Source organism: Pezoporus occidentalis, unplaced genomic scaffold (genome assembly GCF_034315485.1).
Source record: "Pezoporus occidentalis ecotype Australia unplaced genomic scaffold, CSIRO_AGI_Poc_V1 ctg70, whole genome shotgun sequence".
NCBI lineage: Eukaryota > Metazoa > Chordata > Aves > Psittaciformes > Psittacidae > Pezoporus > Pezoporus occidentalis.
In genome coordinates, this window is record NW_026916053.1 from 1,654,359 (window position 1) to 1,674,431 (window position 20,073).

Genomic DNA, 20,073 nt, shown 5'->3' on the forward strand with positions numbered 1-20,073 from the left:
TATTATTTTATGAGCAAAGCCAGGATGCTCAAACCAAGGAGATGAACCAGATAAAGCAGCCGAGATCAAGATCTTGCTAAAGTAGAGCAGCACCTTTCCCGTTTGGTTGCGGTCCAGGCACTTTATGGCAGGTACTTTGTGCCTGGCTGATGTTCAACTGACAACTTTCCAAGCATATAAAAAACTTATTAGGCTGAAAATAGAGTTTGTGACTATAAACTGTCAAGAGCACTGTCAGCATTTCCAGCCCAGGTCTGCTTCGTGTACAGCCACTGTCAGAGCAGGCTGCTTGGGGAAAGCTGGGAGGGGGGGAAGGATGGGGCTGTGCAGCCCCTTGCAAGGACCCACTTGGGGTAGGAAGGGTAATTAGGGAAGGATCACTAGTGGGCTATGGGGTATCAGGAGGTATGGCCAAGGTTTAGCTTGGTTGGCACCAGGTAAGGTGGTTGAAGTCAGTCATACGTGGAGCTGTGTCCACCTGCCCTGGGGTTTGAAACCTGCAGGCCACAACCATGGTGACCAGGTGGAGACAATCTGCATTTGCAACCAGTTTATATCCAATGCTTCATTCATTCCTTTGCTGAGCTTCCAGATTACAACACAGAGCAAAGCACCTGCAGCCATCTGAGCAATAGAGAGGCAGGGATGGAGGAGCAGGGAGATCCCAGAGCCAAGAGAAAGCCTTGAGGTTCCTGAGCCTCCAGTAATGCTGAGCATGCCTGCAGGACAAGGACAAGTTAGCTCTGGCTAGCAGGAGGGTGTTTTACAGAAAGGTTTGTGGAGTGATGGGGCAGAAGCAAATACTATGTCCAGGTCAGGGACCCTGTCCGTAGAAGAGGACATCGCTGTGGCCCCTTACATGGAAAGGAGGGATTGCTCTGAGCAGTGCTGAGAGTCCTGCTCTCCTCTGGGTGGCTGCAGCTGGTTGTTATTCATATCTCAGTATCTAAACCTCTCCAGAAATTAACTAATCCATTGCTTTAAAAATATCCTGTGGAATCGCGAGGCTGTTATCTCAGTATTAAATGGCATTAAAGCCAGAATAGCTGATGCTTTTACTAAGGCAAAAGAAGACATCTATTTGGCCTTTAAAAATAACCAAAAGAAGGCGAGCAGCCGGTACTGCACATCCCACCAATGTCATCCCCTTTGCTGTGGGACCAGGAGCTGTCTGTGCAGACACAGACACTGGTGGGATGCTCCCACCTCTCCCCACATACACTGGGCTGTGGGACTGACTCAGACCCACGCTGCTGGTCCCCATTTAGCATCTTTCACTCCAGCCTCCTGAGCAGCTTTGCTTATTTCAAGCCATTAAAACTAGAAAAGCTTTTCAATAAATTCCCAGCCAGCCTGGAATTAGTGGATGTGGGGCAATTAGACACGTTCATTAGGCACTGGTTTAAACACAGATGAGGTCTGACTTTGTTTACCAGCCTCTGAAGGAAGCAGCTTCTCAAAGTTCACCTCCAAAGGACTGAACAAACAAGGTACATTTGTTCCCAGTCACAAGCACCTTACAACAGAAACACATCACTTCGGCTTGTGTTTTATTTTCAGAGCCTATGCTTTCTCTCTGCCTCCCCATGCAATAAAAATGAGACATTTAATCTCATAATGCAATTTCTCACTGGAAATCAATGATAAAGTACATTATCTTCCCTGGCCTGATCCTGCGGCTCCAGCCTGACCTTTCTCAAGCACAGTGAAGTTGGGGGGAAAGACAAAGGTTGAGCTGAGGGACCTTAACTGTGGGAAAGCATGAAACCTCCCTGTGCCTCAGGAGGGCCTGTCCCACACAACAGGACAGAGTCTGGTCATGTTCATGCCCCAGTGCTTGCTGCAAGCAGGAAAACCACTGTAAGATCTCCTTCCTCTGTAATGGAACCAGCAGGAGCTCAATCAGCAGCACTGTGTCCGCTCTTCAAGGTGGGATGTCATTGCTGAAAACACTACCAGCAGCAGGTGAAGCACATCTCCCCTAGCAGGCAGCCCCACATTGCTGTGGGTCCGGAGGTTTGACAGCATCCCTGTTAGCAGGGCTGTGAACGACACCACAGAGAACACGAACCAGACACATTCCTTCAGCACAGGCTTTGTTGAGTGATTTAGGAGCCTGGAAGCGCTACGATGTTGAACAGCAAAGCACCGACAGCTTGTGCTGCTGGTGATGGATGCTGGAGCCTGCGCTTTTAATTCGTCAACAACTTTCACTAATGGTGCTGGCACAGAGGCTCGGCAAGGAGGTGGGAAGTGACAAGTGTTCAGGGTGACAAAAGGTTCACAATTACAGTGGGACGTGCTGGCCATGGAAATGCTGAGGGTAGGGCTGGAAGGGGCTCCAGGAGAGCATCAGCTGTGCCCAGAGCGCTATCACAGACGTGCAGACATCTGCTTATCTTATTGTTAATCTCCTCCAGTGATGGGGCTGCCACAATCTCCCCAAGCAATCTGTTCTGGTGTTTGACTGTCTTCATGGTTAAAAAGTTTTTGTTCCATCCAATTCAATCCTCTGCTGCAATTAAAGCCTTAAACATCCTGTCCTCTCCAGAGAGAGGCGGGATGGATGAAGAGGGATGTAAGCCTGCTCGTTGATTTGTTTTCCTGGTTTGTTTTATTCCCAGTCAAAAGAAAGAGCTTATTTCTTGACGGAGATGCTATCTCCTGCAACATACAGCTCGATGAAGTGTCTATTTTTGAAAGCGAAACATAAGAGTTACATAAAAGCTCAGGAGACCAGGAATGAGAAGCAGGGGCTGCATGCTATGGGCTCTGCTTCCTACCCCTGCTGATTTCCCCACACCCCAGAGCTGTCCATGGGGCAATAGTGCAGGGAGGCTCCACTTATTGCCCTCGCCCGAGCATGGGCTGGTGGGACCCATGTCCCTGCATCCCTGCATAGAATTACAGAATGGTTTGTATTGGAAGAGACCTTAAAGCTCACCCAGCTCCAACCCCTGCCACGGACAGGGACACTTTCCACTAGAGCAGCTTGCTCCAAGCCCCTGTGTCCAACCTGGCCTTGAACACTGCCAGGGATGGGGCAGCCACAGCTTCTCTGGGCACCCTGTGCCAGCGCCTCAGCACCCTCACAGGGAAGAACTGCCTGATTTCTAACCTGAATCTCCTCTGTTTAAGTTTTAACCCATTACCCCTTGTCCTACTGTTACAGTCCCTAGGGACTACATGCATCGTATGGACATGCCAAAGAACTCAGCAGGAACACCAGACCTGGTCACACTGTTCTGTCCTGCTCTCCTAAAACAGCACCAGGCCAGAAATCCTATCCGGTGATGGCTGGCAAGAGCAGAGATACCGCTGGCAGCACAGACTGCAGAGTTCCACTGCCCTGGGTGTGAAGTGGGGACAGGGCCAGCTCAGGCTGCCCTGCAGCCAATAATCAGTTTGTTCTGCCTAAAAATTAGCTGCATCTTACTGGTCTGGTGTAATTAGGCTGGGGAGTAAGGGCAGGAGGTCCTGCAGGACATCCCTGCTTGCAGGCATGGGGGCAATCCCAGCAGATGGTGTTGGAGCATCCACTTCATGAGCATAGTGTGCAGTGGCTGCAGTTGTGTATTTCCCTGTTTGTAAGTGCTCTTCCAAACATTCTAACACACTTTCAGTGACCATTAACAGACTCCGTCACTTACAGATGTTAGCAAGAATTCCAAAGGCTGTGTTGGAGCAAAGGTAGGTTTATTTTCCAGGTTTGGGGATAGCAAAGTTACCTGTCTGATTAATGATGCTTTGTATTTCCATTCTCCTGAAACGTTACCGTGTGGGGTTTAGAAGCTGAACAATCAAAGAATAAACCTGGTCCCTACCAGCCTGTACTCCGATGTTTGCAGGTGGGGACAGCAGTGGGATAAGGCTGCCCCAGCCGGGGACACGGCCCGTTACCGGTGTCCAGGGCCGGCTCGGGGTCTGGGACGGGGCGGTCCCGGTGCCGGTCCCGCTACCGGTGCGGGCGGTCCCCATCGCGGTGCCGTCGGGCGCTGCGCGGCCCCGATGAGGGCGGTCCCGGTGCCGGTCCCGCTACCGGTGCGGGCGGTCCCGGTGCCGGTGCGCGGGGTTTGGGGGGCGGCGCGCAGGCGGGGCGCGGCGGGGGCCATGCGGAGCCCGGGCTGAGGCGCCGCGGCCGCCCCTCGCCATGAAGCGGCAGAACCTGCGCACGGCCGCGCTCATCCTCTGCATCTTCTCCTACCTGCTGGTGGGCGCCGCCGTCTTCGATGCGCTGGAGTCGGAAGCGGAGAGCGGCCGCAAGCGGCTGCTGGAGCAGAAGCGCGGGGAGCTGCGGAGGAAGTACCGCTTCTCCGCCGATGACTACCGGGAGCTGGAGCGGCTGGTGCTGCAGGCCGAGCCGCACCGCGCCGGGCGGCAGTGGAAGTTCGCCGGCTCCTTCTACTTCGCCATCACGGTCATCACCACCATAGGTGAGTGCTGGCACCCGGCTTGTGTCCTGCGCCCGTGCACACCGCTGTCCCGGCACCCCATCGTCCCCACATCCCACACCCCCTCATCCCAGCATCTCTCCATCCTGCTATCCTGGCACCCCAGCATTCCCACATCCCCACGCCCACAAATCTGCCTGTCCCGCCACCTTTCCATCCCCACTTCCCTACACCCCATCATCCCCACATCCCAGCACCCCCCTATTCTAGCATCTCTCCATCATGCTATGCTGGCACCCCATCACCTACACATCCCTGCACTCCTCTATCCTCCTGTCCCGGCACCTCTTCATCCCCAGCACCCCCATTTCCTGCTATCCCAGCACCCAATCATCTCCACATCCCCCTTTACCAGCACCTCTCCATCCCTCCACCCCTGCCCCTCCACAGCCTCCCACCCCTCCACGGTCTCTGGGGTGTTGCCTGCCCAGGAGAAGCTGGTCTCACCCTTGCAGGGCTGGGACATCTCTGGGGAACCCCCCACGCCCAGTGTTGGGAGAGGTAATCCACGGGTAGGCTGGAGGCCACCCGGTCCTAGGGGACACCGGGGGGTGCCGCTATGGCTGGGGCCACACAACGGGACATGCACGATGTCCCAGGGAGGCAGCAGCACATGGAGCTCCTGCAGCAACTTCATGGCAGGCAGCTGAAGAAGCTGGCAGGGGGGCAGAGGGGGGAGTCGGGCAGTTGTAGCCAGCAAGCCAGGCTGAAGAGCTGGCCGAGAACTCTTGGCTTCTTTGCCAGCTCGAAACTCTTGGTGTTTGGCTGTGTGAGACCCGGTTCAGGTTGCCAGGACAGCCACCAGACACCGAGTGTGCTCTGCCTGCGCGGGAGCCTGCACGGAGATCCGTGTCAGCTTGGAGGGGAGCAATGAATCTTACGACCCCCCCCCCCCCCCCCAGACACCCACAGCAGAGCCCAGTGCCTTGGTTTGCAAGAGAATTAAACTACATTGAATAAAGCAGCCTCAGTTCTGGCTGAGGTGACCACATGGGAGTTGAGCATAGCTTAATTAATCCACCTTCATTAACCCACACACCCCAAGCAGCCCGTGGATGTAGAGTCATGGGATCTTGTGCTTGTGTCAGCGCTCATGCTGGGATTTCAATGAGCAGATGTGCTTTGGAGGCAGGATCCTGAGGCCAGACCCTGCCCTTCCACCTCCTCTCTGTAGGACGGGGCTCAGGATGGGTAACATGTCTGGTAGCTGAAAGTACCATCCCTCAGCACAAGGGCTGATGGGATCAACTGCACTGTGTCACCAGGGGACAAGAGGTGCCAAGACCTGCAGGCCCTGCCCTGGGGGGTTCTATGTGCCCCCCAGGATGTGCTGTGGGGCTTGTGCAGCAGCCATGCACTTGGCCAGCAAACAGCGCATGGTTGGAGTCAGGCCCCAGGTCCTGGGGTGGGATGAATGGCTCCATCGAACATCTCCATCACCGTGGGACAGGTTATAGCTCCATTTACGTTGTTTCTCTGTTGACTGTGACAAACAATTGCTGCGCTTATCACACACCCCATGTGGTAAATCATCCCAAGTGCCATATTTCTAAAACACTGGCAGGGCAGATCTCTGTGTTGGGCTGTGCTCCAAAGCTCAGGTTTAATGTTAATGTCGCTCTGTTTACTCTTTCTAATTCTCTTTGTCATTTCCAAAGCATCAGTCAAATGCTCTTCTAGCAGTCTCTCAGGGTACCACAATTGTTTCTACACTCGCTGCTCCTCTGGATCATTATATTTACCTCCTCATTGCTGCCCCTGTATTATCTTGTAGCCTAGGACCTGATAATTACACTAAGTTATTAAGCCTGGATCTGAGTGGGTTTTTTCTTGCTGCTGCAGTCTCATGTCTGCTCTGTATTCTGTGAAATGTGGCATGCAGGCATTAAGTTTATCAGTTTTGATTGCATGGGTTTATGAACAGAGCAATCAGAAACTAGTCCCTTCCTGCCAGCTTGTAGTTTGGAGCACTGCATAGTTGAGGATAACACTGTCCTCAGCCTCCCAGCCCCATCCCAGGTGTTTCCTGGAGCAGGGGCCTGGGACAACATGGTTTTATCATCCTCTGGTCTTCCCATCACTGCTAGCATCTTCCCTAAGAGTCCTGGGAGCAGAGCAGAGATGAAGCCAAGTCACAGCTTTGAGCAAGGCTGAGAAATGAGGATGGGTGTCCCCGTCCCCCCCCCCCCCCCATTCTTCTCACAAAAATCACATGAATACCTGCCGAAAAAGTGAAAATAGAAATGGGTGTTTGCAAAAGGCCACGCAGCAGCACGGGAAGGAGCCGGCACCGTTCTGCAGGCGCCTTTAGAAAGGAAGTTTCCAGCCCTGGTAGTTTCTCACAGAAACCCAAAAGAGAGGCTTGGATGCCTTTGGATGCCTCCCTACGCTGCGTGACTCCCTTGCACTGAGTTCGTTACTCATCCGCGGAGGTCAGAGGCCAGCGATTCCTGCACAGCTTCTTTAATTAAGTGAGGTGGTGCAGAATCACTGAGTCCGGAAGCTTGCGGTGGATGCCTCATTACGACTCCCAGGATAATTGTGTGTGTCCTTGAGTCACAGCTCGGAAACTTGGAGCAAGGTGGGGAAATTAAATCTCAGAAGGTGTTCAAGGACAACCTTGTCCTCCTCGAGCTCCTTGTCCCCGGGACAAGGGCTGACAGGGCTGTGGTAACACAAATACTTCCCTGCATCTAAAACAGCCACAGCCCTTGCTTTTAGGCAGTGCTTTAGGTCTGAATCTTAATGGCACTGGAGTAAATCCCAAGTTGCTCTGCAGAAGTCCTCCTAGACTTAGCTGCTCTTGTGGGGATGGAGCCCATAGCACAGGAGCCCTATAGCTCCTATACCTTCTCTCTTTGGAGGCAAAATAAGGTTCTCTACAAGATGCTGTAATGTGCCATCATCCCAAAGGCTGCGGCATCCCATGGCCCTGTTAGCACTGCCTGCAGATCTGTTACTGGTTCATTTTCCATTTCCCCCATTATGCTGCTTCTCCTCTTAGTCCCAGGGCAGCCACACTGGAAACCCCAGTGAGGGCTTGATGCCTGCCTCTCCTGTTTCCTCCGCAGGCTATGGGCACGCTGCCCCGGGCACGGACGCTGGCAAAGTGTTCTGCATGTTCTATGCCATCCTGGGCATCCCCCTGACACTGGTCATGTTCCAGAGCCTGGGAGAGCGCATGAACACCGTTGTGCGGCTGCTGCTCAAGAAGATCAAGAAGTGTCTGGGCATGAGGACAACCAATGTCTCCATGGAGAACATGGTCCTTGTCGGCTTTCTGTCCTGCATGGGCACCCTGTGCATCGGCGCAGCAGCCTTCTCTTATTTCGAGGGCTGGACTTTCTTTCATGCCTATTACTACTGCTTCATAACCTTGACCACTATTGGCTTTGGAGACTTTGTGGCTCTGCAGAAGAACGAGGCTTTGCAAAAGAAGCCCCCCTACGTGGCTTTCAGCTTCATGTACATCCTGGTGGGCCTGACCGTCATCGGCGCCTTCCTCAACCTGGTGGTGCTGCGGTTCCTAACGATGAACTCTGAGGACGAGCGGCGCGATGCCGAGGAGCGAGCATCGCTGAGGAGAGCCCGGAACAACATCCACCTCAAGCCCAAAGAGGAGAGCCGCAGCAGCAACGCCATATTTCTGCCCGTGGAGGACAGGACGAGCCAGATGAACCTCATCCCGCTGATCCAGGAGGATGCGGAGAGGCAGCGGTGCCAATCGGCCAACTCGGCGGCCGCGGTCCCCTCCTTCTGCACGTGCCTGTGCTACAGACCTCAGCTGTGCGGCAGCCCGGCGCCCTCGCACCCCGAGACGCTGAGCTGCCACACCAACCCCGTGTATTACAACTCCATCTCCTACAAGATCGACGAGGTGTCCCTGAGCACGCGGGGGCAGACCGGCTCCTCCCCAGGGAGCACTTTGTCATCCAACAGCCCTCGCTGCCGGCAGCACCCCCGGCTGCGGAGGAAATCCATCTAGGAGCGTGTGCCGAGCCGCACTCAGTGCTCGAGTCTTATTAGGATGATAAATTAAGAACAGAGATGTCAGGTTCTTCTTACTGCGCTCATTTCTTCTGTTCCTTTCCCCTTTCAGCTGGCAGCCAGCCCCACGCAGGGTCCAGCAGGAGCTTTTAAACCCTGTTAAGAAATAATCATTCCTTTTTGCAGGCACTGAATGGCATTGTTTGTCTTTGCTTTTTCCTCCAAAGCAGGTTCAAGCATTTGGGTCTAAGAGCCCCCCCCATTGTGAGGTCCAGCAGGCTGTAGGTTTGCTTTCAGACTTCCCTGCTCCCCAAACCAAGGTCTTGCTGCTCTCCCACCCTGCCTAACCTCGGCTGTGGCTGCTGCCAGCACTTGCCTCTTGCTGCACAGGCTGGATTGCACTTGATGGGAGTGTATCAGAAGCCAAGCCTGTGTTAGTGAGCCCTGCAGCACTGGTGATCTTTAAGACATCCTCTGACACCAGGAGCAGGTAAGTAGGCGCCATGCAGCGGGTTTGCAGGGAGAGGCAGGCAGGGAGCAGGATGCAGCCCTGCTGCTCAGCACATGGGGACAGCTTCATGGCATCTCCCACAACCAACCCTCCAGTCTAAGCTCAGGCTTGTGCCTGGCTCAGCGCTGCTGGAAGCTGGAGCTCCATCCACTCACCCACATACCCACCAGCTCACCTTGCCTCGCTACAGGGAGGTCCTGCAGGCCGAGCTGGCTGGTGGGATGCCATGTCCCAGTCATGGGGAAGCTGAACTCCAGCCCAGCCACAGTCCTCCTCTGGGATGAGCCCAGACTGTGCAAAGGGCACAGCCCCAGGGATAGCCTCCCTGAACCAGAGCCACGTGCAACGGTTCTGCTTCTGATGGGGTCATTAGCTAAGATCACCCTTTCCTCCACCTCCTTTCCTCCAGCTGCCAGCCCAATGAGCACACTGCTTCTCACCTCCTCCAGTCCCCATGAGCCCATGGGTTTGTGCTCACTGCTCTGGGGTTGTCAGAGTTGGGGGAATCCCATCCTGGTGTGTGTCCATCCCCAGGCAAGATGTGGTACCTGCAGAGCCTCACCTGGGAGCTTGTTTCCAGCTGGTACCCCCAATGTGGCCTGTGTCCATCCCGACTTGTATGCAAGGAGCAGCAGAGGTAGGAGCCTCATTTCACTTTTCTTTCCCCCAAAAGGCACATTTTCACTCTTAGTTCTATTTCAAATACCCTCTGAGGAGGTTTTCCCAGAGGAAAATCCCATTTTCCTGGTAGGGAAGGCATACAAAGTGCCAGTGTTGGGAAGGCCTCAGGGCAGGCTTTGCTCTCTCCTTTTGTTCTGGGCAGTTTAATAAAAGGTGAATCCAGGTGGTGGTGGTTGGTTATTTGTCACAAGGGGAAGCAGAGGGATGTGCCTGAGCCCCAAACCCCAGCCCTGCCTGGCTGCAGGGGTCCACCAGGGCTGGCTCCCCTGCCACAAGGGATGTAGGCAGTGTCTATATCCAGGGATGTTATCCCTGTGGATGTTTGCTGGGATGTCTGTGCATTAGGTGGAGGTGGAGTGGTTGTCCTGGAGCTGGGAAGCAGCTGGCTCTCACCCATCATGGGATGGTGTCTGCCCCCTGAACAGGGATGCTCTGGGCTTCTTCGCCCACCCTGACCAGTGACCACGTTTCCAACCTTTCCTGGTCCTTGAGCTTCCCTGGAGGCAGCTGTGGGCTTTGATATCACCCCAAATCTGTGCAGGCTTGTGATGACTGGGAATAGCTTGTTCCAGTCTCTCAAGTGGCAGGATTTGGGCTTTGAGATGGGTGATGCCCTGGCTGCAGTCTTCCCCCCCAACGGTGCTCAGCACCTGCATTGCTTTGCACCATCCAGTGGCCCCAAAGCTGGACCAGCTAAGCCTTGGTTTAAATAGAAAGGAAGAGAATGGGGGGAGAAAACAAGCTGTGAGCAGATAAAACAGGCTTAAAAATGGGGCCTCCATTGGCTTCTCAGCTCCCCAGTGGTGAAATTCCATGCTGATGCCTTTTGTTGCTGTATCCCATGACCTGCCACCCTCACCAAGGCTTGGGGTGGGATGCTGTGGTGCTCTTGCCATCAGAGCTGTGCAGTGGATGGAGATCTCCAAATGTTGAACGTGAGACACATTCCAAGGGACATTCACACCGTGGAGCTCATCTCGGGTGGAGGGCAGAGCTGGTAATGAGCTGATGGTGCAGGAAGCAGGGAACCCGTGTGGGTTTATTGTGCTGAGCAGCCTGAGCTGTTGCTTAGTGACTGCCTGAGCCCCATCCTGCTTTTGGAAGCTGGTGATGGTGTGAGGGTGGGAGATGTTCATCATCCCTGGGTACCACACTGGGCTTATGCTGGCTCCCAAGGGAATGCTGCCTCCCCCAGACACCCACAGCAAGAGTCACATCAGAGCCCCCACATGCTCCCCACCCAAGAGCTTGCAGCCAGAGGCAATCCAGGACCAACAGCACCTCTGGGTGTCCTTCCCCAAGGGTCCCCAGGCTTTCCCTGCACCCACACTGACCAAGGGTATTCCCAACAGGCTGGGCCAGTGACAGTGTTTTCACCTCCAGGGTTTCAAAATCAACCTTGATTCAGTGTTGACCATGAAGGGTCTTGGGAAGACAACAGGAGGAGCAGAAGGCTCCTGCTAGGGGTAGTGAGGAGAGTACAAGCTGGGAGGAAGCTTAGCTCCATGCCTGGAGATGCTCACAGCCAAATTACATCTGGAAATGGCCCAGGGAAATGCAGGCTTGAAGTTGGGGTTGATTCAGAGAGGGCCCTTCCATGGAGGGCACTTGGAAGGAGCCAGGACAGCGCTGGGACACGCCAGGCTGAGCTGCTCTCATTCCCTACAGGCACATGGAGAAGGGATGGACCAGCTGAACTCTTAGGTTGAAGATAACGGTTGGTCGCAACAGAGAAAAACACAAAACCCCTCCAACACACTGTAGGAAAAGAAAGGTTTTATTATCACCATTATCAACGTTTTCATTAGCTTAACACTGAATTGTAAATCACTCAATCATTACATAGTGTCTGAATAAAACCTACAGACAGGAAAAAAGTCTATCAGAATCCTCTCCTGACTACAGATGAGCGCCAGCGTCCCACCGGCGCTGCCGGGACCGTGTCCCACCTTCCACCCAAGGCAGCCCATGCACCTCGCAAGCCACGGTGGCAGGAAAGCTGCCCGGCCCCATTGCCTGTGTTCCCTCTGGCCCCCACAGAGATTACATCTCACCAGATTATGTTAAAAACCTCCAAAAGGTTTTGGAGAGGGTTACAGAGGCCAAAAAAGAGCAGATCAGCTGCCCCCACTCCTATGGAAAGGCAAGAGGAGCAGCGGCAGCCCTGCAGTGCCCCTGCCAAGCTATGAGGGTTTTGTGGAGCAGTCAATGAAGGTTTAACCCCACGAAAACATCTTCCCCCCTAAGGCCAGGCCCTTGGGCAGCAGGGGGACAAGGCAGAGAGCTGGGGAGGTGACAGTGGGGATGTGCTGGGGTGGTGGCTCCATGTCCAAGCAGAGGCCAGCTCTGCAGCACCACCCAGGCATTGTGTGATGGATGCTTCATTGCAGAGATGCAGCAGCAGTCTCAGACCCCTCGGGTTGGAATAAGGCCTCGTACTGAGAGGGAAAGGGAGAACCCATGTAGGGAGAAGCAAAGGAGGAAAGCAAAGGGAACCTGGAGGAAAGCTTGCTGGGAGCTCCCATTCTCCCTGGCCAGTGCAGAGGCAGCTCCATCCCCATCCCTGCCTTCTGGTGTGGGCTGCAGAAGACCCCCAGCTCCTCCCAAGGAGGGGAAGGAAGGCTCCCCCATGGTTTGAATTGAGAACTGCCACAAAATGTGGGCAGGACACTGGCACTCCGGGAGGATGTCAGGCCATGGCAGTGCTGCAGGAGGGGGGCTTGGGGAGGCACTGCAGCCCCAGCATGGTGAGGCTGGGGGAATGGGCCCTGGATTCACTCTCCAAACCCTCACTCTTCCTCACTCCAAACAAAGCCAAAACCAGCTCCAGGTTGAAGAGATGGAATCACCAGAGCAGACACCAGTGAGCAGCACTGGGTAAGGAACGACAGCCCCAAAGAAAAAAGCTGCTGCAGGATTTAAAGTTCCAGCCTGGTGTTCAGTGGGATCTGGATCCCCAGCAGGCAGCTATCCAGATCTGTGGCACCAAGACAGCTACAAAACCTAGCTCCTGGAAAGCTTGTGGGCATGGCTTTGGCAAAAGATGTGCCTCCATTCTTCCCTTGGGTTGCTTCTGCTCCATCACAGCCCAGTGAGCAGAGCTGGATGTGGCCCTGCTGCAAGCCAGAGCCCATCCTCCCTATGCACAGGGGGCTCAAGCTCACACAAGGTGCCCAATGTGCAGTATAAAGGCAAAGGCTGTCTACTGACCCGGCAGAGGGGTTTAACAATGCAGCTTTGGCTGCCCTTTTAGCCATTGGAGAGTCACCAAGAGAAAATCGCTAGGTCGCAGCCTCTGTTTGCTGGTGCTCTGTAAAGGGCTGGTGTTGGCTCCTTCTCAGTTTCAGCTGCTAAAGAGCAAAGAATCAAATACTACAAGAAACCACCCCAGTTCTTCTCCTCCACGAGGATGAGAGCAGCTCCCCCAGGGAAGGGCGGGCAGAAGGGTGTCTACACTATGAGGAGAGGTTGAGGGTCCCCAGGAATGAGTCTGATGCTGCTGTGATGGGTGAGAGGTTGGGGCTGGACACTGAGCAGAGAGGAGGAGTCTGGCAGTGTGGGTTTAAGCCTCTTTAGCCATGTTTTGAGAATACCTGATCACCTGCAAACCCCCTGGGGAACTGCCCATTCACAGAGGCACGCTGGAAAGCCAGGCAAGACCATTGGATACATGGAGGGCTCTGGGGTTTTACCAGTGTCCCCAGACTTGGCTGCTGGGTCCTGCATAGGCAAAGGGGTCAGACAGAGAAATGAGATACTGACTGCACAACCTGACAGCCCCTTCTGAGGGGTTTCACCTCCCTAAGGCTCAAATTTGATAGCTGCAGTGTCATTTTAGATGCTCGCCCCAGGTCTCAATATGCCCTGGACTTCTCTGCTGACAGTGCTTTGCATTTACACATCTCTTACTTCTCAAAGCATTTCACAAATTGCTTTGTGAATTATTTCACTATTCATAGTGGCTCCCAGCATCACTGGGCCAGTGACCTGCTGCCTGCGTGGTCCACCTTGAGAACAACACGGAACAAAATGGAGCTGTTGGAGCAAGTCCAGAGGAGGCCACGAGGATGATCAGGGGGCTGGAGCACCTCCCATATGAGGACAGGCTGAGAGAGCTGGGGCTGCTCAGCCTGGAGAAGAGAAGCTGTGAGGAGATCTCACAGCAGCCTTCCAGTATCTGAAGGGGCCTACAAACAATGCCAGAGAGGGACTCTTCATCAGGGACTGTAGTGACAGGACAAGGGGTGATGGCTTAAAACTGAACAAGGGAAGTTCAAGTTAGAGTTAAGGAAGAAGTTCTTTACTGTGAGGGTGGTGAGGCGCTGGCACAGACTGCCCAAAGAAGTGGTAAATGCTCCATCCCTGGCAGAGTTCAAGGCCAGGCTGGACAGAATCTTGTGCAACACGGTCTAGTGTAAGATGTCCCTGCCCATGGCAGGGGGTTGGAACTGGATGATCTTAAGGCCCTTTCCAACCCAAACCATTCCATGATAACATTAAGACTTTTCCTACAGAAAATGCTGCGAGAAATCCACAGGCAATGAATTGGGATGCTGCTCTGAAGCTGGTTTATTTTCTGCACCACATCAACGACAGAGCTGACTTAAAATCCAATATCCTGATCCTGCCACTTTGGAAAAATCTTTAGATGAGCCCAGCATTAGCTGACTCCTGAAGAATGGCAGAGACCAGCCTCTTCCTGTTCTACATGCTGGGCCCCATGATGCTCTGCGAAGGTGCGATCCCTCTGCCTTGGGTGGAATTTCCTAACAAAATGGTCAAATACCACCTATGAAATGGACAAAATAACCCACAAAGCCTTTAAAGAAGAGCAGCTCAATCTGCTGCTTTGAGAAAAAACCCTCCCTTTAGCTTACCCCGGTACCTCGAGGAAAATAGGCAGCTGTCAGGCAGAACTCATGTGGCCCCAGAGGCTTTTTTGCTTTATCAGGGCTACAGTGGCAGTGGGAACCATTCTCATTTTGTTACAAATACTAGATAGCCTAAGAAAAACAGGGAGATCAAAACAGTCATGAAGTTTATATTGAAACTATATCTTAGCTCTGTAGTATGGAGTCACCTACAGCTGTTTCATTCTTCACCTAAGAGAGATTTCATGTCGATGGGCACATATACTCACAGAGAAGTCTATAGGATGAATATATCTCACAAGGCATCAGCCCAGTCTTTGTTGGTTTGTTTTTTTTTTTTTTACAATCAAAGTTAATATGGATCTTTTTCAAAAGTGATGTCACTGAGATTGAAGACAATTATAAACTGTATCAACAATATGTACTACAGCCTGCAAGTCACAATCTGTGCACACCAAATGGAATATATTATTGCTTGTTAGCCTATTAGACTTTCTTTATAAAAAGATTTTTATACAGAGTACAGGTTTATGACAAAACTAGCTAAGTAGTTCTCATCTTGAAAATACAACATCGATTCTTTCAACAAAGGCTTGAATAGTAGCTGAGAGTTAATGAACAATAACAAATCTTTACTAATAATTCTATGGCCAGTTTGAACAGAATTTCCTATAGGACTCTTTTCTGGTGTTTATTTACATATGCCTCTTTTCTTGTGGAAAAAAGTTGATAAAATAGAACAAGGAACATAGAAGTCAAAAGAATGAGTAAACATCATACCCAGAACATTAAACAGTTTTGAAAACACTAAATTATCTGTTAAAAAACATACATCATTTTGTCTTTAAAGAAAAATATTTTCCCTGTTTTAAATCAGCATGTAATAAACTAACTTAAAATGAGTCTCATAAAAAAGTTGTCTTGCTGTCTAAACATTACTAAACATGCTTAGGTTGAGATTCTGTTAACTGCCTCAACATCTTAAAAACAGCTCCTTTACAGGAACTTGTGATATTCATACTCCAGAAGACCTGCAAATTTAGAACAGTACATTGATAAAGGATCTGGTAGCTAGAAACAATAAATAGAGATTTTCATTCAAAGCAAATAATTCTGCAATGTCCTTTGGAACAATCCATGGCCAAGAAGTGGGGATGTACTTGGCTAAACAATAAAGTCACCTGGCCTTTACCCTGCCCATGGACACAAGCACCCATGGACAGTGCCAAAGGGATGCTCCAGCCTGCCCACGCAGCTTCGACTGTGGGATGAGGACCCACGGACTGACTCACAGAGTGAGGACCTTGTGTTGGCTCTGTGACATCCCAGCTGTGCTGGGGCAAAGGGAAAGCAACACCAGGAGACTGGGAAAGTATCCCAACTTTTTCCTGGACAATCCAGGTCTATATCCGCGGTCACAGCTGCGTTTTGCTCAGACCACAAAGAGAACAAAGCCACGTGCGAGGCTGCGCTCTCTGTGTGCAGGGGATTCCCGCTGCGGAGAGATCATTCTGCTCCCAGCACCAGCATTCCCTTGTTTTTCATGGTAATAGTAATGCAGGTAACATTTAGGAACCAGTTCTCCATTTTCTCTTTTGACAAGCAACCCTCCCATTACTATTAGAACACAGTATTCCATGCACAAGGAACGGGGAATCAACCCTGAGCTGGGCAGGTGTTTATTATGTATCCCTCCTCAATCTCACCCCTCATCATTGCTCACAGAAGTACTACAATACCTCTTCTTCCTTTTTACAGTCTGTTTTTCTCTCTCCCCCTCCTTGACTATAACAGCTTCCCTCAGACACAGGAAAAAACTCTTTCAGGACTTGCAAAGGGGACCAAAACTCAGTTTTCAGCTGCTCATCATTCTAACAAACTGCTACTTTTTACACAACCACACTGGCAATCCCGACTGTCATATCACATCACCTTAGATAAACCGGCAAGTCAAACTTTTTGGGGAAAAAAAACCTTAGGCTTTATAAAAAACAGCTATTCCAAGCCTAAGACTTGCCTTGGATGTGATACTGAGTGTCTTAAATTGATGGATAACTAGACTTTTAACTGTAATACACCATGGTCAATGAAGGAATCATGGGTGCAAGTGAAGCAAGGATCTAGGTTGCAGGGTACTGTGCAACCCTCCTGGCCTCACTCTGTGCCCTGTGGGTGCTCTCAGAAGGGCTCCTGTAAGTCTGCTGCACGAAGGAAGATCAACTGCACTTGCCAGTTCATGTGACTGTGCTGTGTGTGGCAGCCAGGGGTTGCAACGTTCTCTTACTGGGGAGAAACAGGACTTGGAAGTGAGTAGAAACAAAAGTGAGAACCACTGGACTGCAATCAACCATGTAAAAAATGCAGAAGAAAACAGGACGGAGCAGACTCTTAAAACTGCCTCCAAATGTCAGAATCTGAAACGCTGACAAAAATAACACAAGTAGAACTGTAACTTGGTTTTGTTTTTTTCCTACCCTGACAGTGACATTTTAGCATGATTAAAACCATTCGGAAGATAGTCCTCAGTGTTAAGTAGTCCTATTGTAACTAAACTGATCATCACTGAGCTTGCAGAGCTTTTGGAGGGGTAGGATACAGAGACACGTCACATTTGCCAGGCATACAGCAATTGAGCTTTTCAACAGACAGTCATTAAACAAAGTTTTCTGGGGGAATGTTTTTGGCATATATAGTCTCCTACTCCATATTAAAGACTGCAAAAACGTTGCATTCATCTTACTGGACACAGGAAAACCATGATTAACTAGCTATTATTGGTAGATAATGTCCAAACTAAGTACCAATATAAAGGTTTCAGCATAACTTAAGACAAAAGCCCTGTTACTCAGCTGCCAGGTCTGGCATGTACCTGGAGCTCCCCAAAGTCCTTTTAAAGACATAGTTATTAAAAGATCCAGTGCTACAAACCACTAAATCTACCTAATCTATTCTAGTTCATACACATATTGTACAATATTGCCTAGTACTCACTACATACCAAGAGGAAAAGATGCTGACTTGAATTACAGTAAATGTGCTTTTTTCTTCAAAAAGAAAACTAAAAGAGCCACAACATAGTTTGACCAGCATGCAACAAACTTTCTTCAGCTAATATATAGAAATTGTCTAATACGATTAGAAAAAATAATTAGTGAGAGGCCAGAGACATATTTGATCAAGGAAATAAGGAGATTTATCTGAAATGTTGAGGCTTTTACCACCGAAGACTAAAAAAACTATTCATTCTATGTCCCTCATTCTGCTTCCCTCTCCTTTATATTATGTAGGTTTTTTTACAGAGGTTACTGTAAGGCCTATTATTTTTGCATCTATCCTATAATTTATCTCAAAATAATTTAAAATGCCATAGACAAGCTAGGACCAAAAGCAACTGCTTTTACCATCCACTCAACACTCATGCTTTTATTCTAACGAAGCTGAGGTCCACATGCAGAAATAAATGTTCAGTGTGCCCCTACAACAGGTCGAGAATCTGCTCCTCCCTAAACGTGACATGGGACCTTCACTTTTAAATCACAAAGTAACACATCTCCAAAAGCTGATTCTGAGACAGCAGTCCTCAAATCCTCATTAGGAACTAAGACAAAACCTAGCCAAAACAGGTCATTCAACAGAAAATCTCTGGAGATTCTCTGTGGTTTGTGGATAAGATGATTTTAATTGTCTGAAGGATCCAGCGTGCTTACTCCAGCACGTGATTGCTGACCACAGCTCAGCAGCTCAGAGAACGTGTGTTGCTGGCTTAACCTACATGACTTGTTTACAGCTAGTGTTGCACTTCAATGAACAAAATATACATGCTGTGACCACTGCATCTTCAGATTCCTCACCTACCACCTCTCCATACTTTGGGGATTGCATCTCCTCTTGCAGAACACTTGACAATGTTTGCATACTACCAAGACTGCCCAAAGCACCTCTCTCCTCAAGGAAGGTTATGTGCTCTCCAGCACCTTTTTGTCAGATGACAAACTGAGGTTTCTTTCTTCTGCACCCATAGAAACCTCAAACTCCTCTCCCATGGCAAAATAAAACAGTCCTGTTTCAGGTCAGTCCACAGCACAACAGGAAGGGTAGCATCTCCAGCAGATATGTACCAGCACAAAGGAGATGGAAGAAAAGCAGGAGATAGAAGACACTGTGACTGAAGGATGCACAGCAACAAGTAAGGGAGTCAGTAAATTGCAGAACATTGTATCTGACAACACAAAACATATCTCAAGCTGCAAGTCTGATGTTCAGCTCCCACTTCTGGGGGCTTTTTTTCTGAGCAAAATTGCAGTTAATTAGCCTGCTCAACTCAAACTCTGTTCAGACTGTCTGGTCTAAGTAGGCGCTACTTATTCTCCCACCAAGTATGCTTCATCAGCAGTGTTAGACAAGTAATGCAGTAAAGACACTTGCTGGTAATTTGGCACAGTTTGGAAACACAGCAATGACAGTGTTACAGTTAACATGACTCAGTGATAGGGAACTGATTCTAAAGAAAGAGTTGCAGGTTTCTTTCTTTTCTTCCTTTCAAGAAGAAAGACCTTATAAAAACCCTAATGCTTCCTCTTAAACTTTCTGCTCCTGCTCTTTCAGGTCAGATACTGCCTCTGAATCTTTCAGGTACCTTCTCATGAAAGAATCTGTATTAGAAATTTCTAAGATGCACAGTTAAGAAAAATTCCTTACTCCCCCAGATTCTTCCAAATGCTGCAACTTTGCAGGGTTAATACTGATCTGAAACAAGGGTCCAAGAATGACAGCGAGAGAAGTGAAACAAGAGGTGTATGTCTAATTTGACAACTAGGACTCATGCCCCACGGCACCTCCTCCTCGGATGGAGAGGGCACAGCGCCCTCCCCCTTGTCTTCTGTCTAAGGTCACTGGTTTATCCTCCTCTTCCAGCTCCACAAGAACTGATTGAACATGCATTGCGCTTGAGGTCAGAGTTCCAGCAAACAAAACCTTGACAGCATGTTTAAAAAACAAAAGCAGTTCCCCCTTCCTTACTCACTAAGACCTGTCACAGCAGGGTCCCACTGTGCTCTCCAGGGAAAGCTGTGAGGACTGACGCAGGAGCGGGCCTGTAGTGGGATCTACCATCGAGGAGGTTGGGAAAAGCTTGTACCAGCCAATTGCTAAAGTTGACAAATCCAGTTCTTCCAGGAGGACCCTGGCGACTCCCATGAAGTGCTTGCGCTCCATCCTTCCATAGTTTCCCCAGACTATCACCTTAGGAACAAAAGGAGGGAACACAGTTAGTCCTCCAACTTGCACACTTGCTTGGGAAGCACAAGTCTGATCAATCCTTCCTTCTACTCACCCAGCCTCCCAGGGTTTTACTACAGTCTGAGAAGAGCAGAAAGGTTTAAGCTACCAACAGATGATGTGCAGCTCTGGCTGATGATCTTATCTTTTTAAGCATGGTTTTACAAACCCTAATGTTAGCAGACTTCTCCCCCCACTCCCAGGGAAAAGAGGTGACTGTGCTTGTGGATGAGACACCGTTCTGCTGTTTTACCTGCTGGACAGGGACAGCACATGCATGAAGTATCCCCAGAGC

At 50.6% G+C, this 20,073-nt stretch overlaps 2 protein-coding genes across 2 annotated transcripts in view; one reads left to right on the forward strand and one right to left on the reverse strand.

Moving 5' to 3' along the window:
• Positions 1 to 4,058: 4,058 nt before the first annotated feature.
• KCNK15 (potassium two pore domain channel subfamily K member 15) lies at positions 4,059 to 9,793 on the forward strand. The gene is made up of 2 exons (XM_062642101.1): positions 4,059 to 4,433; positions 7,523 to 9,793. The coding sequence occupies exons 1-2, from the start codon at positions 4,151 to 4,153 to the stop codon at positions 8,434 to 8,436; spliced, it is 1,197 nt and encodes a 398-aa protein (XP_062498085.1). The 5' UTR covers positions 4,059 to 4,150; the 3' UTR covers positions 8,437 to 9,793.
• A 1,598-nt stretch (positions 9,794 to 11,391) lies between these two features.
• Positions 11,392 to 20,073, reverse strand: part of RIMS4 (regulating synaptic membrane exocytosis 4) — a 57,147-nt gene continuing 48,465 nt past the window's right edge. The window contains exon 6 of the mRNA XM_062642363.1: positions 11,392 to 19,742. Coding sequence (XP_062498347.1) covers positions 19,524 to 19,742 — 219 coding nt within the window. The 3' untranslated portion in view covers positions 11,392 to 19,523. The remainder of the gene's footprint in view (positions 19,743 to 20,073) is intronic.